The 18,729-nt window shown below is 28.1% G+C and overlaps 1 protein-coding gene and 1 long non-coding RNA gene across 2 annotated transcripts; both read right to left on the reverse strand.

The window, feature by feature from the left end:
* Positions 1-365: 365 nt before the first annotated feature.
* Positions 366-4,540, reverse strand: LOC141528936 (uncharacterized). The gene is made up of 4 exons (XM_074245230.1): positions 4,477-4,540; positions 3,266-3,554; positions 520-833; positions 366-419 (listed from the first exon to the last, which is right to left on the reverse strand). The coding sequence occupies exons 2-4, from the start codon at positions 3,552-3,554 to the stop codon at positions 366-368; spliced, it is 657 nt and encodes a 218-aa protein (XP_074101331.1). The 5' UTR covers positions 4,477-4,540.
* Positions 4,541-7,835: 3,295 nt separating this feature from the next.
* On the reverse strand, positions 7,836-8,481 carry LOC141528515 (uncharacterized). The gene is made up of 3 exons (XR_012479387.1): positions 8,349-8,481; positions 8,061-8,268; positions 7,836-7,983 (listed from the first exon to the last, which is right to left on the reverse strand). It is a non-coding gene; the product is annotated as an uncharacterized LOC141528515 (long non-coding RNA).
* Between the last annotated feature and the right edge of the window lie 10,248 nt (positions 8,482-18,729).

Raw genomic sequence — 18,729 nt, forward strand, 5'->3', positions numbered from 1 at the left:
ATCATATTCTCTAATGATCGGGTCAAATTTTTCACAAAAGTCGTTGACCTTCTCATTCTTTTTCATCTTGATTGAATACAGTCTTTTTCTAACTGAACTTGATGTAAGGTTTATCTGTTCTTTTCTCCATTCTTTAGTTCTTTTCAAAATTTCTACGGGTTCAGAAATATCAAGAATTCTCTTGTGATAATTTTCATCTAAATGATTAATAATAATATCTCTAACAAGGCATTTTCTTTTATTATTTATTGAATTTGATAAGTTATTATTATTACTGTTATTTTCATCTATTACATCTAATAAATCACAACTAGTAAGTTCTGATTTTAAATAATCAAACCAGATATTATAGTTTGTTTTTTGAGTTAATCTATATTCTCGTCTAACATTAATCTTACTTTGATTTGATAGTAATGCATCTTTAATTACATTCAAATCTCTAGAGATAATATGATTCCCATTTGTAACTTCTAAATCATTCTTATTTGGGAAAGTAGGAAATGTATGTGAATTCTTTACCTTTGCTTCTGCCTTAGTCTTTTCGCGATCTAACTCTGCTTTATACCCTTTTGTCATTACCTTTAGGGCATCTAACATTGCAATTGAAACTTCCTCGAGTCTCCTAGCTGTTCTTTCCATCGACATTGCCATTTCTTGAGTCTTCTTGTTTGACTCCAGCATCAACCTCTTCATATCATCTAAATCTTTATTACCAAGCATTAACATCTTTTCGCTGCTTCTATTTTTAATCTTGGTATTTTCACTCTTGTCTTTAAGATCATCATCATCTTTAGCATTATCATCTTTAGCATCATCTGTACCATCATCTGTACCTGTAAACATGTAATCTTAATTAGTATCTGGGATTTTCTTAACATCTATACTAGGGTGGGTCAAAAAAATCGAATAATTTATTTTTGATTTTATACTCTGAAAAATAGGTTCGTAGACACCTAAAAAGAATTCTCTCCAAGTATAAGCTCTTAATTATAACGGGAAGGTCCTCCGCTTTGCGGGTTTCTATTTTTTTCGAATAATCAGATAAAAAAATTTATATCTCGCTTCCAACTGCTTGGAAAAATATTCCGTGGCATAGATTTTGTGAGAAATTGAATGCTTTACAAAAAAGGTCTCTTATGACTTTTTCAAAAACTCAACCGATTAAAAGATATTCATAGTTGAAGTTTGGCTATTTTAAGGAAAATATTCGTTTTTATTATGAATTTTATAAGTCGAGAAAAAAATTATTTCGGATTGCGGAACTCATGATTTTGTAGGAAATTTACTGCTCTACAAAAATGGTCTCTTATGATTTTTGATTAAGTGAAGCCGTTACGAGATATTCATCGTCAAACATTAACGAATATCAATATTTCCAGTTTTTGATCAATAATTCGATAAATTTTAATTTAAACTATGAGTTTCAGGAAAATTTACATAAATTTGAGTTTCGATCGATAAAGAAATGTTATAATAAGTTAGATAAAGAATTATTGGAATTATCATTGATTTTTCTTGGAGAAATGCCTCAAGAAAAGATTTCTTTCAAACGTCCTGGTGCTGTTCATCATGCTAGATGAATGGCTAAGGCCATTTATAGTTTGAAAATGTATCTATTCAGAGATGAATTCAAACTCTCTCAGAAAGAATTGCATGGTCTTCGTCATTTCTGTATTTTTATAGTCACATTGTATTTAAAAGCTTGGTTTTCATCAACTTCTGCAACAACTGCTGCTTATCATGACTTGCAGTTTATGAAAAATTTATTGGAGTACAAACATATCAATCCTTTGATTTCTTCAGCTACGTGTGAAAAAATGATTTCGCACTTATGGTATTTGAGCGATGAACTTGCCATTTTATCACTGTTTGACGATGGCGTTCCATTAGAAGTAAAAAAACGTATTGTTGAAGCTGTTAATACTCGTGAAGGTACAGATTCTAAAGCTAAAAGATTTGTAATTGCTAAAAAGATTTGAATTCATTGGCGCAGAGAACTCTGAGTGACTTTGTGTCTAAAAAGTCATTAAATCTTTTCAAAATCTTCGATCTACCGTATGACTTTCTTGATGTCGATGTTGAATTATGGCCTACTAATGAGAGTTATCTCGAAAATAAAGAATACTTTCAACAACTAAAAGTTGTCAATGATTCAGCAGAGCGAGCTGTTGCATTAGTCAGTGAATATAATCAATGCTTGACAAAAATGAAGAACAATTCCAGTACTTATTGCAAGTTGTCAAAGAACATCAAAAACATTCCCAAATTGTAATAAAAGAAATTATTTATAGTAATAGCGTACTGTTATGTTAAAAATATAGACAATTATATTGCAATTGATAATTCAATAAAAAATTTATCTATAAAAAAGTTAAATACTGGTTGTTTCTCACTTGATTCAATACTTTTCATATTAAATTTGACAAAGAAATATGTCATTCACTTCAAATTAAACTAATCATTGGCTATATGTCGAAAAAATGCTCTAATTTCTTGTTTTAATGCAATCAAACAAGCTCAAGACTGAAAACAATATTAAAAAAATTGTTTATAACATTTCTTTATCGATCGAAACTCAAATTTATGTAAATTTTCCTGAAACTCATAGTTTAAATTAAAATTTAACGAATTATTGATCAAAAACTGGAAATATTGATATTCGTTAATGTTTGACGATGAATATCTCGTAACGGCTTCACTTAATCAAAAAATCATAAGAGACCATTTTTGTAGAGCAGTAAATTTCCTACAAAATCATGAGTTCCGCAATCCGAAATAATTTTTTTCATCGACTTATAAAATTCATAATAAAAACGAATATTTTCCTTAAAATAGCCAAACTTCAACTATGAATATCTTTTAATCGGTTGAGTTTTTGAAAAAGTCATAAGAGACCTTTTTTGTAAAGCATTCAATTTCTCACAAAATCTATGCCACGGAATATTTTTCCAAGCAGTTGGAAGCGAGATATAAATTTTTTTATCTGATTATTCGAAAAAAATAGAAACCCGCAAAGCGGAGGACCTTCCCGTTATAATTAAGAGCTTATACTTGGAGAGAATTCTTTTTAGGTGTCTACGAACCTATTTTTCAGAGTATAAAGTCAAAAATAAATTATTCGATTTTTTTACCCACCCTAATCTATACATCTTTATACATCTTAAATAGGCCTCATCTAACTACTCTTAAACAGTTTCATCTATTCTTAAATTGTGTCTTCTAATTATGTTTACAGCTTCTAAATTATTTTATAGTCATTACTTACTCGTCGACTGGCTTGGTTTGACAGGAGTTGAGAAGTTATTCATCCTTTTGGAAGACACCTTTACTTCCTTATTATTATCAGTTGTTGTTGATGACTCTGAATTAACTTCATCTGCTGATTGAATCAATCCTTTGTGAAACTGTGACAGACTGTAAAAAGTGTCCACAATTTTCTCAGTCTTGATTTGTAATTCTGATTCTCGTTCCACATTTTCAGGATCTTCAATTCTTTCAAGACTTCCCTCACTATCATAATCAACCAGTGTAATCATTTTACCTGACTCTGACATCTATTTCGGATTTTATGAAACAGAATTTAAATTTAATTAAATATACATTTAATTAATAGTTTATTATTTAATTAATAATTTATCGTCTATCTCTTATTATTAATATTCTAAAATTCTATTCATCTAGTACCCGATACTCTTCTTAATTTTTATTCTGTTTCGTGCTTCTAAACCAAAATAAACGCACAGCAATTCACTTTTATTTGAAACGCAAGATTGATCATTGACACAGTACCACCTCGAGTATGCACACCTATTCCAACGTGTAGTTTTACGTACGACAATAAAATGACGTTGAAGGCGGTTGATCACGCACACACTCGGGATACATTGTGCAAACAAACAACCTCACAAACTATAAGATACTTGATACCGAACGCAAGCATCGCATATCTCAAGTTACCGAAATATTTCTGATATGTATTTTATATTGATCAATATTTATGACATGTCCAAATACATTTTTATTTTATTTCAAAATTTGTTATGATTCATAATCAAATCCAAAATCTAGTTTAAATCATCTTAAAGCATCGTAATCGAAAGTATAATACACGTGATTTCTTATATATTATTATTATTATTATGACGCCGTTATCCGACATCTTGAAATTTTTCGCGCCTACCGGCTTCACTGATTATTTCATCATAAAACAAAAGACAATCTACTCAATGTTAATCTCTTTGTCACATTCTAATATACTGAACATTATTTTCAGAAATCTATGAATTTATTAAATGACGCAAATAAATATTTGTCAGTTTTTCCTAAGTTGTCTAATTCGTCGTCTGTTAATACGCATCTATTGCGTTCTATCTTCTATGTGCATGCATGACTCACTCATCTATTCATTTCGTCTTATCTTCTTACTTAATTTTTGTATATTTTATTTTCTAAATTAATGTTTATAAATACTCTTACCTTATAATAAATCACTTCCACAAAATTTATTATATTTTTAGTTAAAAAAATCACAAACGCTGTGGTAGCGTGCACTGGGCCTCAATAACCTGTTAGGAAGTGAATTAATTTACACCAGTATTTATATTCAATAATCTAGATAAATCTTTATTTGTCTTCTAAGTATCTAATAATTAATAAACTGTGATTAATAATATTGTAATAATATAACGTATTCTGTAACAGAGATAATTAATATATATGTAAAGCACGTGGTAGCTTGTAGCACGACCAAGTGAAGAACGTGCATACGTAGAAAAGTATAGAATGTGGGGAGAGGAGTCGTATGCGCCGTCAAGCGGCGCGTAGGTCGCCGCCAACTCACTAGTTATAATAATAATAGTATAGATATATAATAATAATAAGCTTAAGCGGGCTTGGGTAAATCTTGACCTCCTAACAAACACCCGTTTCAGAGTTCTTTCACTAAAGGCGACCATGTTGAGATCACTGGAATTTTGAAAAAATATAATAGTAAATTGATAATTATTTAAAAATTTGTATATCTTATTATTTATGTTTTAATAATTACTAAAAATTTATTACAGATCGTGCATTAATACTTATCGAAACTATTGATGCGATTAAAGTTATTGATGAAGAGAAAATGATCTATTCTCTCTTAATAAAATCCAACAAAGAGGTGGTTTTCGAGAATCAAGAAGAGCTTCCTTTTAAAAAAACTAAACTTTAAAAATTTATGTTATGTTGATGATTTTATTTCAAATTTTATTTCAATAATATTTACATGTCATTTGTTTGGTTTGAGTTGAGTTAATTTAATGAGCGATGTTAATAAGAGCTCACACGTCTTTTGTTTTGAGGTGGATCAAAAATTTTATATTTTTCATGGCTAAAATTAACAGTATTTGGATATATACTTTTTATCTAAGCTAAATGTACTAAAGTTAAAATTTCGGCAGAGAAGATCTTAAACAGTTAATTTGAGTTTTCAAAACGTGATTCGATAATTAAAAAGATTGCTTATAATCGTCTTCTTCACTAGCACAAGTTCAAATAGTTATTAAGAATTAATTTCTAAATGATATAATGTATGACGTAATGACTAATATAGTACAAAAAGTCTTATAGTTTTTTTTATAATTAGTGACTAGATAATGCAACTGTTGAAAAAAAAAAAAAAAATCAATTAACTTACTATTTAAAAAATATGAAATTTAATTTAGACTTTTCTTTTTAAGATTTTAATTTTAGTGGACTCAATCAAACTTTTTAAATAAACAATAAATTTTTTATTTGTAACTAAGCTATAAATTAAAAAATCCTAAATCTATAAATATATTTGGTTCAAAAGTTTATATATGTATGTATATATATACTTTACACCATTGTCAATAAGTTTTTCTTTACCAATTATACATATGTTAGAAAAAATTATTGGGTCTTATCATTTATTTAACTAATCGCGAGTTTGAAAATTTTTGCTTGCGCCTGTTTTCGATTCTACGAGAGATTTTACAGATTTAGGGCGAATTTTATTATTTCGAAGTTGGCATCACTTAACCATGTTATTTTACCATCAAAGTAGCTAGTTGCTAGTATACTAAATACTGAACTTAGAGCCCATAACTACAGTGAAAACTGTTGGGTAACTTTAAAGATTTTTTACTGTAGTTGACTGTTAGTTTGAAATTTCAATATACGGCAGTAGGTGGAGCCACAATACCATTACCACCGTATTTTAGAAGTCACATTGGTTAGTCACGCGCGTCATTTAAAGTAAAAATATTGTAATAATTAGGTAGATTTCATAGAAATCAATCTTTTGCATTGGTCCTCATGTTGGAATTTACTCGGAATTTTGTCGTAATATCTCTTAACTAGTCGAGTAAAGCTCAAAAATAACGTTAGTTAAAAAATTTATATATGTATGTATATATATATTTATATATATATATATATATATATATATATATATATATATATATATATATATATATATATATGTAATATAACGCAGGATGTTGCCGCGATTGTGTCTACAGTTCTTGACGGATCTAGATGAAATTTGTTACACATATTCTATGGATAATAACCTTGGATGAGTTCGAAGATGAGCGAAATCCATCAATAAGTTTAGAAATGGCAGCTCTTTAAAATTATCAAAATAGTGAAAATCACGTTTTCGGTGACTTCATTGATGTATAACTTTTGATTGAAAAGAGATGCCTAATTTGTGACAAATTCATGTGAAAGCTCATGAAATTACCTTTAATTTGACGTATATAACATTGACATTTTGACTATTTTTAGTTATTTTATCAAAGTTAAGAGTTCTATTGAACCATTTTCAGGCATTGTGTAGTGTAACCGATTTATGAATGTTGAGAATTCTCAACAGATCCTAGTGAAATTTAGTATGCAAATTCTTTACACAATTAGCTTGCATGAGCCTTAAAATGAGCGAAAACCTTCGTTTAGTTTAGAAATAGTAGCTCTTCAAAATGATCAAAATAATAAAAATTACGTTTCCGGTGGCTTCATTTATGTATAACTTTTAATACCAAAAAGATAGCTGATTTTTGATAAATTCATGTAAACGCTTACAAAATTACTTCTAATTTGACGTATACAACGTTAACTTTTTGACAATTATTAGTTATTTTATCGATGTTCTTCACCACAAGAAAATCACAATTTTTATAATTTTTGTAATTTTATTTCTGAACAACTTTAGATTGAAAAACGATAGCTTAATTCTAAAAATTTCACTTTAAATTTGGTTAATTTCTCTTTAATTTATTTTTGAAAAATTTAATTTTTCTCGGGTATCAATGTTAATAATATTTCAAATCAGGAATTCAGGAACAAAACGAATAAATATAACGTCATAAATGTGTAAAGTAAGTAATCATAGCTAATCACTACGATTTTTTTTCCGCCGCTGCCAAATCCAGTTGTAGTCCGTTTGTTAGTAACCATTTCGACACTTATTTCCATATTGGCCAATAATAATTCATGTAGACTCATTTTTGAACCATCGTCAATTTTTGAGATGTCCTCAATGCTAGTAACCTCAATCATCGCAATCCCTATGATATAAAGCGTAAATAAAAAAAATTATAATAAACAATTGTTCTAAGAAAAGAGAAGAAATATTTTACTAATAAATATTGTTAATATTTTAAATTAAAAAATTGTTGAATGGAAGGTAGTATATCAGTTAATTGTGACTAAAATTCAATTGTTAAAAAATATTCTGATTGATTAATTTAATAAATTAGATTGAATATTTAAATTAACCCCTCAAAATTTTGAGTGTTCCGGATACTTTAACTGGCTCTCCTTTTAGGAATGGACTGATAAAGTTGTCAGCGAAATTAATTATTTTAATTTCCAACTTATATTTGTTTTTGTTTGCAATTGATCCAACGCAAGAATCTCTCGCGAAGTCTTTTCCCCGTATTCTAGCGATGTTCAGTTGAGTTTTTATATATCCTTGGACACCTATAAGAAAAAAAAATTAATTATCTCCAATGAAATTTTAATTCTTCTTGAGTTAAAATAATATAAGTTGTATATACAAATTTTTTTGTTAATGTAACCATCACAATTTTCAATTTCAACAAGAGGTAGGGATTGCTTTTCTTGAGAAACTGGTCTAGATGCAACTTTTCTAATAACGTTGACTTGAGTGTTTGATTGGATGAACAATTCAATTTCAACGGTGCTGTAATTGTAATATAAATTTTTTCCAATGAATTTTGAAAAAGCTCCGTCAATATGCACGATCTATAAGAAAAATTAATTAATATTTTAACAATTATTTAGCAACTAATTAGTAATATTACCGGATAGGAAATTTTCATTACAGCATTATTTGTAATTTTGTCCACGACACGATCAATTTCATCATTCCACACACTCACTTGGACTGACTCTTGGTCATCATTTGATAAAACGAATTTGAAAACAAATGATACCTCATTGGTTTCTTGATTGACGTGTCTTCTAGTAGGAAAAATTCTAACAACTCTTCCAACAAATTCGCTAATATAAATATTAATGATATTTATTCATTTTTAACTTCCCGATTTTCGAAAATTTTTAATTTTCTCCCCGTTTTTCGAAAATCGAGTGGGCATCAGATCTCGACGTTTTAAGGGCTTAGGAAGCATCCCTGACAACTCCCAGGGGGGTGTCCGTTTGTCTGTATGTACGTGTGTGTGTGTGTGTGTGTGTGTGTGTGTGTGTGTGTGTGTGTGTGTGTGTGTGGATGTGTGTGTGTGTGTGTGTGTGTGGATGTATGTAAACCTCTCATAGCTTTTGAACGGCTTGACCGATTTGATCGCGGTTGGTGCCATTCGAAAGGGTTCAACTAAACTTAGGTTTTAGATACAAGTTGGACCGATTCGGACCGGTAGATTTTGAGAAATCTTAAAAAAACTGCGAAAAAAAATTTTTTCAAATATGGTTTTTTTTTGAATAACTTTTAAACGGCTGGACCGATCAATTCCAAAACTAATCAGCTCTTAACATCGAAAAACCACGTCGATCGCCACCAAGCCAGTCAAAATCGGTTGATTCGTTCGTGAGTTATCGTTGACGAAAGAAATCGAAAAAAACACTTTCCGGAATTTCCGGTCTGATCAATTTGTGTTTGAAAATATATCATAGAATTTGAAAAACTGCGTCGAATGCCACCAACCGCGTGAAAATCGGTTCATTCATTCAAAAGTTATTGCGGTTTGAAAATTCAAAAAATAGTGCTTTATTAAACTTCCATCAGACTTTTGAGCCCGGAGAGCTCAAAACTACACGAAAATTATATTTCTGAGCTCGAAGAGCTTAAAACCATAATAAGTGCAATTTTGAGCGCTTAATTAAGAAAGTAGAGGGAAGTTGAAGGGATGGCCTTCAGGGTCAACCGTTTTCCTAATTTTTTTTAATTGGTTATTTGCATAATTATTAATAATTTACTCACATAGTTGATGAAGAAGGTTTGAGAGATTTTATGAACTCAGATGATGATAATTCAATGGGTGACTCCTCGGGTGGTTCTTGGTTCCCATCATCGACTTGGCTAGAGTCATTGTTATTGTTCTCTTGTCTCTCAAGCAAATCTGCAGCAGAACTCGTTGATTCTTTAGGATTATTATCTGAATTAATATTTTTTTTTGGTTTTGTCATAATTATTTTTTCAATCACAAATTAAATCTATATTTTATTGCAAATTATTTCCTTTTAATTATATTTATAAGAGAGATTTTATTGATTTGTTTACGTCGTTTGAGTTTAGATAATCAGTTGTTTGTTAATCCTAGTAACCTCGTTTGCTGATTTTATTTTTATTCGAAATTTAAAAAATTATTTTGTTATTGATGAATAAAAATTTAAAGAAATAAAATAATATAAAATTTTTTAAACGAAGTATTTAAGAAATCATTGAAAATGATCATTGACCTTTAGGGTCAGCCGTTTTCCAGATTTTTTCTAACAATTTTAACAGAAAATGAAGTTAAAATTTTGTAAGCAAATGTTAAAATTTACAATCACCGATCTAATTACTACAAGTGTTAATCGATACTTAAAAATTACGGATATTTTTAACCTTTCTAAATGTTTTTCAATATATTGTAGATTGAAAACAAGTATTTATTTTCAATTTTTTGATTTTCATAATATAAGTTATTGATCAATTAATATTTTCACTGCATATACTGTAATTAGTTTACTTACCGATTCTTCTGTGTGCGTATCTATTTATTCACTTTATCTCAACTTTTAACACATTTTGTTTTATTTGTACAAAAATTTGAAAAACGAAAATTTTTATTAATTATTTTTGTTATTGATTTAGAATTTCGAACTATCGTATGTTTTTATATTTTCCATTATTTTCGAAATTACAAGAGTACATTAAAACTTAAATTCTATGATCAGTTCTTCAGGTTTAATTTTGCTATCTTGGATATTTTTATATTAATTGCACAAAATGATTTAATAGAATAGTCTGGAGTATCCATTGACAATAGACAACTGTGATGAAATAACTCAGAAAGATCTAAGAGTTTTTTTCTTCAAGCTTTACATGGTTAATTCTCTGTGAAAGAAGAAAATGAAAAATAATAGTATTTTAGAGTATAATTATATTAATATTTGTTTTTTTTTTTTTCTTATAATAGATATTATAGTTTGCTTTGTTGATTTTTTTTCAACTTTTAACTTTCGCTAGGATTGTTGAACAGTTTTACATTTTCGTTTGCTTTTTCGATTTCTTTCAATTAATTTTATTTTCATTTCATGTTGCAATATGATTTAAAGTGTGTCCATTAGGGTGATTAAAAAAAAAAGAATATTTTTTTTTTCGTTTGGTACTCTGAAAAATAGGTTCCTAGACACCTCTAAGAAAGCCTCTCCAAGCATGAGTTCTTAATTGTAACGGGAAGGTCCTCCTTCTTACAGTTTTCTATTTTTTCTTATTATCAGATAGAAAAATTTATATCTCGCTTCCAACTACTTGAAAAAATATCTTGTTCCTTAGATTTTGTAGGAAATTGAATGCTCTACAAAAAAGGTCTCTTACGATTTTTTCGTAAACCCAACCGTTTAAAAGATATTAACGGTTAAAGTTTGATTATTTTTGGGAAAATTTTTTATTTCTTATGAATTTTATAACTCAATGAAAAAAATCATTATGAATGATGAAACTCATAGTTTTGTAGGAAATTTACTGCTCTATAAAAATGGTCTCTTATGATTTTTCGATCAAAGTGAGCGTTTACGAGATATTCATCGTCAAACATCAATGCATATCAATTTTTCTAGTTTTTGATCAATAATTCGAAAAATTTCAATTTATTCTGTGAGTTTCAAGGAAATTTAGACAAATTTGAGTTTTTATTATAAAAGCAACTCCTATAGATGTTTTCTGTTCAAAAATTCATTTGAAAGTTTTTATTCTAATAATATTTTTTTTAAATTTTATCTTTAATAATTTAAAATCTTAATCGCGTTGTCATTTATTATTATGAAATTTGTTCAGTGCGTATTTTTAAATTGTTTTTCACAAAATATACATAAAATTTTCGTTCGAGGGGATTTTTGTTTTGAATTCCATTTCTTCTTCTGTTTGTCTTCTGAAACTAACGCCATCTATGTTTTTTACTCTCAACTATCTTCAGTATCTACCCATTTAATACCGTATTTTCAGTGTTCCTAAAACTGATCATCTTGAATACGTAATAAAATAATTCATTTTAAATAAGTCTTATAATCATCACATAAATTTATTTATCATCAATTAACCTACAATGAATAAAGAAATACGTTTTATCGGAATACCTCTACAAAGAATTTCGGAACGTAAGTTACCAAAAGTGAAAGAGGTTATGCGTGTGTTTTTCTACCAACTTAAAATTTTAAAGTATTCAATCAAACAAAGTGCTAAAAATTCAGTTGACCAAGTTATTGAACTGTGGAGAAAAATTAGATTCCAACTAGTGGAGCTCCTAATGCAGTCAAAAAATTTCTTCGCTATCACAGTCAATGGTTAAAATTACAAAAAAATTTCGATAAAAAGAATTCAGCGCAAAACCAAAAGGAAATGAAATTTCAGACTGATCTTGAACAATTATTCGACATTGTGAGCGAAAAATCCTTAAAAGTGCTTGATGATAATATTAGAAAGTTGTATTTGGATCAAAAATTCGGTACCCATAAAGAGATTCTTTCTAATAATGTACCTGTATCAAACTTAACCACAACTATGATGGGAATAGATGAGAGTAGTAAGTATCTGAGATATTTAATTATTATAAAGTCAGGTAGTAGTGTAACTTTTCATAGATGACTAGATGACATTTGACTAGACAATTTTTGGAGTCCTTTCTTAATTATTTGTCATCAAAATGAATAAATTCTATACATTTTCTTCGTTTAATTTATAAAACAGATCTTATTCCAGACTTAGATTAACCGTCTACCAGTCATGCGATTGTTCCAAGTGAAAAATCAGAGTCGTTCTCTACGTATACATTAAGTGGAGTTACAAATTTTGGATCTGATTCAGAGTATGAACCTCCAATTCCGACAAAACGAGCAAAACTTGATGTCTTAACTCCTGAAGTCATTTTTGGACTCGACCGAGCTAATGTCAGCAGTAGAAATGCGATGTTTATTATTGCTCCGGTTTTACTAGCAGTAGGTATTAAAATTGAAGATACAACGCTCAGTTATAGTTCAATTCAACGAGCTCGTATGCTTCAAAGAGAAGACATTGCTAAAGGACTTAATGACAACTTTAAGACACACGATAAATACGTTGTGCATTGGGACGGAAAAATGCTGAATGACCTTGTTGGATCAAAATCTGTGGAACAGATTATGATTTATTTTAACTGCAGTTATTTATTTTAACTGCAGCTACCAGTTATTTTAACTGCATTTGGTACCGAACAATTACTTGGGGTTCCAAAAATGAATTCTGGGACGGCAGACAATCAAACATCAGCCATTTTATCGACATTGAGTGAATGGGGTATTACTAATTATGTTAAGGCGATGTGTTTTGACACGACGGCAGTTAATACAGGTAACTTATCAATGATAATTTAATCTAAAAAATATTTAATTATTAACGTTCTAGTTTAATTTTTATTGCTTACTGAATTTCACTTTTGAAATTATTGAGAATTATTTACTCATTTGGATTTTAAATATAATCTACAATTTGTTGAAAATATTAAATTTAACGATAGTTATCTATTTTCTTTATACAGGAATTCATAACGGTACATGTAAGGCAATTGAAAAGACTTTGAGAAGAGAGTTAATCTAGTTACCATGTCGTCACCACATTTTTGAGATCATATTGAGAAGTGCATTTGAAGTATATTGGCCTGTGTCATCTGGGCCAAACGTACCAATGTTCGGAAGATTTAAAAAATCATGGGATGAAATAAATAAAACAAATTATAAATCTGGAATTGAAGATACTGTTGTTGCTGATATCATTTTGGATAAAAAAAATGAAATATCTAGTTTAATTGCACAATCCTTACAGGTATGATTTAACTGCGATTTTAAGAAAAAAATTTTCTTGTTTTTGACAAATTTTTAATTGTTTTTGATAGTTACTACAACCCCGAGATGACTATAAAGAATTGTTGGAATTGTCGTTGATTTTCCTTGGAGAAATGCCTCAAGAAGAAATTTTTTCAAACGTCCTGGTGCAATTCATCATGCTAGGTGGATGGCGAAGGCAATTTACAGTTTAAAAATGTTTCTATTCAGAAATGAATTTAAACTTTCTAATAAAGAATTGGACGGTCTTCGGCAAATTTGTATATTTATAGTTACACTGTATTTAAAAGCTTGGTTTTCATCAACTTCTGCAACAACTGCTGCTAATCATGACTTGCAGTTTTTGAAAAATTTATTCGAGTACAAAAATATCAATTCATTGATTTCTTCAGCAACTTGTGAAAAATGATTTTGCATTTATGGTATTTAAGTGATGAACTTGCCATTTTATCATTATTTGACGATACCGTTTCATTGGAAGTAAAAAAATATTGTTGGAGCTGTTAATACTCGTAACGGTACAGATTCTAAAGCTAAAAAATTTATAATTGATAAAAACGATTTGAATTCATTAACGCAAAAAGTCTGAGTGACTTTGTTTCTAAAAAGTCTTTAAATCTCTTTAAAATCTTTGATTTACCATATGACTTCCTTGATAAAGATATTGAATCGTGGCCTACTAATGACAGTTACATTGAAAATAAAGAATACTTTAACCAATTGAAAGTTGTTAATGATTCAGCAGAACGAGCTGTTGCATTAGTTAGTGAGTATAATCAATGCTTGACAAAAATGAAGAGCAATTCCAATACTTATTGCAAATTATCAAAGAACATCGAAAAAACTACCCAAACTGCAATAGAGGAAATTATTTACAGTAAAAGTGTACCGTTATGTTGAAAATATTGAAAATTATATGGCAGTTGATAATTAAATAAATAAATTCTTCGATAAAAAAGTGAAACACATGTGAAACACACTAAATTGAATTATATATTTAAAAAAATGCACTAATTTTTTGTTTTAATGTAATCAAACATGTCCAAGACTAAAAAAACTAATTAAAAAAATAGTTCATAACATATTTCTATTCATAGAAACTCAAATTTGTCTAAATTTCCTTGAAACTCACAGAATAAATTGAAATTTTTCGAATTATTGATCAAAAACTAGAAAAATTGATATGCATTGATGTTTGACGATGAATATCTCGTAAACGCTCAACTTGATCGAAAAATCATAAGAGACCATTTTTATAGAGCAGTAAATTTCCTACAAAACTATGAGTTTCATCATTCATAATGATTTTTTTTCATTGAGTTATAAAATTCATAAGAAATAAAAAATTTTCCCAAAAATAATCAAACTTTAACCGTTAATATCTTTTAAACGGTTGGGTTTACGAAAAAAATCGTAAGAGACCTTTTTTGTAGAGCATTCAATTTCCTACAAAATCTAAGGAACAAGATATTTTTTCAAGTAGTTGGAAGCGAGATATAAATTTTTCTATCTGATAATAAGAAAAAATAGAAAACTGTAAGAAGGAGGACCTTCCCGTTACAATTAAGAACTCATGCTTGGAGAGGCTTTCTTAGAGGTGTCTAGGAACCTATTTTCCAGAGTACCAAACGAAAAAAAAAATATTCTTTTTTTTTTAATCACCCTAGTGTCCATACTTACATGGGAATAATTTTTGAAATTATAGAAAATTGTGATGAATTTTTTTATAAACTTAAAATTTTTATAAATTTAAAATTTTTAAGTACCCGTTAAGATCATATTGTAAATTAACTTCACGATGAAAGTTCTAAGATCAATTCTGCAAAAAAAAAAATTTTAATAATTAAATATCCTGAAAAATTAAATAAAAAATTTCTTGTCAATTTAAAATTTTAAAGTAATCGTTAACATCATATGGTAAATAAACTTCACGATGAAAATTCTATATTCAGTTCTAGAAAAAGTTTTTAAATTATAATTTTTACAATAATTTTTAACTGGTTTCCAATTTATCACCTTTTCTAATCTCTTCATTGTATAAAACTCAGTTTTCATGGAATTTTTGATTTCAACAAAAATGTTTATTATAAACTAACCTAGAATTTTATTCTTCATCCTCGGACTCTATTTCAAATCTGATATTTGGTAACAGAGCGAAATCCTGAGCTTTTAAAGTAATTGAGATTAGTTTTATAAAAGATGTGACATTTATTTCAAATCGGAAATCCGCAATAAGAGGATCATTAGTAAATAAGTCCGGAACCCCAATTCTCGCTATTGATCCACGCACAATAATTATATTATGCAATTGTATATGTTTGATAATATCTATAAAATCTGTGCTCATACACATAATATATCTAGTAATAACTCCTTCAGATATTAAAAAAACAAATCGACCTTCATCTTCATCTCCAAACGATGTTATTCCCATTATACGGGTTACAAAACCAATAAAACTGTGAGGAAACAAAATAAATTAATGTATATCTTTTTCACTACATAAATTAGTCGATTTATTTATAACTATTAAATTAAATTAAAAAAAAATATGGTTAGAATAATTATGCGTGTGCTTTGAATTTATATTTATTTTTAGAAAACTATCCAACTTTCGATATTTCTCAGAAACACAGTCTCAATTTGCTTCGCTTTATGAAAAGCGCAGAAAAATTGATCATAAATGAGAATAATAATGATAACAATACTAACTTTGATTCTTCACCATTAACAATTGTGTCTAATCTCATTCCATCACTTTCAGTAAAATTTATTTTGACCATTTTGTCTAATTTTTACGTAATTTATGTTATGAAAACAAACTTTTACGTCAAAAGTTGACTTTTCTGACAGAAAAAAAAACATAACGTTTCAAATTAAGTTAATTCGCGCATTGTAGACTAGTATTCTCAGAACTTAAACGAGATAAGAATTACAACTACGATTGATGGATAATAGGTAAAAAAAAAAGTATTATTATTATTATTATTATTATTATTATTATTATTATTATTATTATTATTATTATTATTATCATCATTATTAATATTATAAGTATCATTCATACGTTGAAAATCCCGGGAAAACCCCTTTTTAAAAGTTGACGCGAAATAACAAATTTAAATTTTATTATTATTTTCATTGTTAATATTATTGTAAGTATCAATAACATATCAAAAATCCGCGATAATTTTAATTTAATTACAAATTGGCGAGAAAATTCAAATTTAAAAGTTTGCTTGAATTTTTTTATAAATTATTTTTAAATAAATAATCCCAATGCTTTATTCATAATCTCTGCAGTTTTATTAAAACATTGACAATTTATGAATTTACCTGAATTATTAGAAATCATAAATTCAAATACTATGTATCCAGTATTATCGCTAAAATAATAGACAAATATTATAGTAGCGTAATAAATTAAATGTCTAAACAGTAACTTACATCAATTTGTTTATCGTTATTAAATTAATAGATTGTGATGTTGTGAAAAAATGCATCATGTGTCTTTATATGTATAAAATGGAATTAAGAAGATATTAATTATAATGATTTGTTTTAAAGAAATATTTATATTATAGGCAACGTAATGTTATTACTGAAGTCTCTTATTACTAACTTACTTCACTATTAAAACAAAAAATAAAATTTAATATCATAACCTTAATGTATTTAGCAGAGCTCTTAGTAAAATGACATTACAATACTACTAGGAATGAAACATATGATATTTCCTCAATATTATATCAACTGGAAAAGAATATTAATTTATTTTGGTATTATGTTCATGGATAAATAGATTTTCTATTTGTGAAGATTTAATAAGATAAGAATTTTTTGGCTTAATTATTAATATTTAAAGTCTTCACAATCTTTTTATTCACAATATTTCTTTCAGAATAGATAAATTTTTGGAATATCCCTATCCTTTTTAATTAAAGAGAATTATTAATAATAATCATATATTTATTGAATTAAGAAACCTCACATAGTTGCTTACGAGTAAGTACCGTATTCAATTAATTAATTATAGTATTAATAAATAGATAAATAGATAATTATTGAACCAAATTATTGGGATAAATATATCAGTAAATACATAGAATCATCTGTTAATCCTTGGGTGTGGCGAAGTATATAAATTTATTATAGAATTTTTAATTTTAAATTCTAATTATTAGTTCAAAATGTATTAATGAAACTTAGAAGTCAGATTTCATGTAACAAAAAATAAATAATTAATATTAGCAGACGGGTCAACTACGGTGCATAGTGGTCAAACGATTGGATCAACTGATCAATTGCTAGAATTTATAATTAATTAAAAATTCATAATTTAAAAAAATATTTAAAGTTTAAAATATTAAATTTTATATGTTCTTTCCTATACTACACTATAGCGACCACTTGGATCACTTTAAAATGGTATTATAGTTCACAATCTTAATATTTCATTTGTAACTTGTTTATTCAAAACATTTTCGTAATAGTAATTAAAGAAAATTATTCAAATTTACTTTCCAGCTGTTTTTATGAAATTTTTGAAAAAAATCACATAAAATTCTCGATAATCATTATCTTGTCATTTGTATAATAATGAAAGTTATTGAAATTCTTATTATTGTAATCTAATGGTACTATGACAATTTATTATGTAATCTGGGCCTAAAATTACCAATCTTAGGCGCCATAAGACTCTTCATTATTATACAGTTACATAAATCCGTAAATCAAAACCAACTCATGCGATTGAACCTATGTCGAAATCAGAGAATTGATACTCGAAAGATATATGCGTCCCTCTTCTAAGAAATGACCAAGTATCATTTTTATCTTGACTTTCAAAAATCGAGTTTTCGTTAGATTTTGATTCTCTGAGGCACTAGGAACCTATGTTGAGTATGATATGTTTGCGTATATGTGTGTTTTTTTGACTTCCCGCTAAAAAAAAATTGAAAATTAAAAAAAATTCGGGAAGTTATTGGTTTTACCCCGTTTTGCGAAAATCGAGTTTTCATCAGATCTCAACGATTTGAGGTCCTAGGAAGCTGTCCTGACTATTCCTGCGATGGTGTCCGTGCCGTTGTGTGTGTGTGTGTGTGTGTGTGTGTGTGTGTGTGTGTGTGTGTGTGTGTGTGTGTGTGTGTGTGTGTGTGTGTGTGTGTG

This window comes from Cotesia typhae, unplaced genomic scaffold, assembly GCF_013202065.1.
Source record: "Cotesia typhae breed Kobodo isofemale line unplaced genomic scaffold, CoteBio_Ctyphae contig_44, whole genome shotgun sequence".
In the NCBI taxonomy this organism is placed as follows: domain Eukaryota; kingdom Metazoa; phylum Arthropoda; class Insecta; order Hymenoptera; family Braconidae; genus Cotesia; species Cotesia typhae.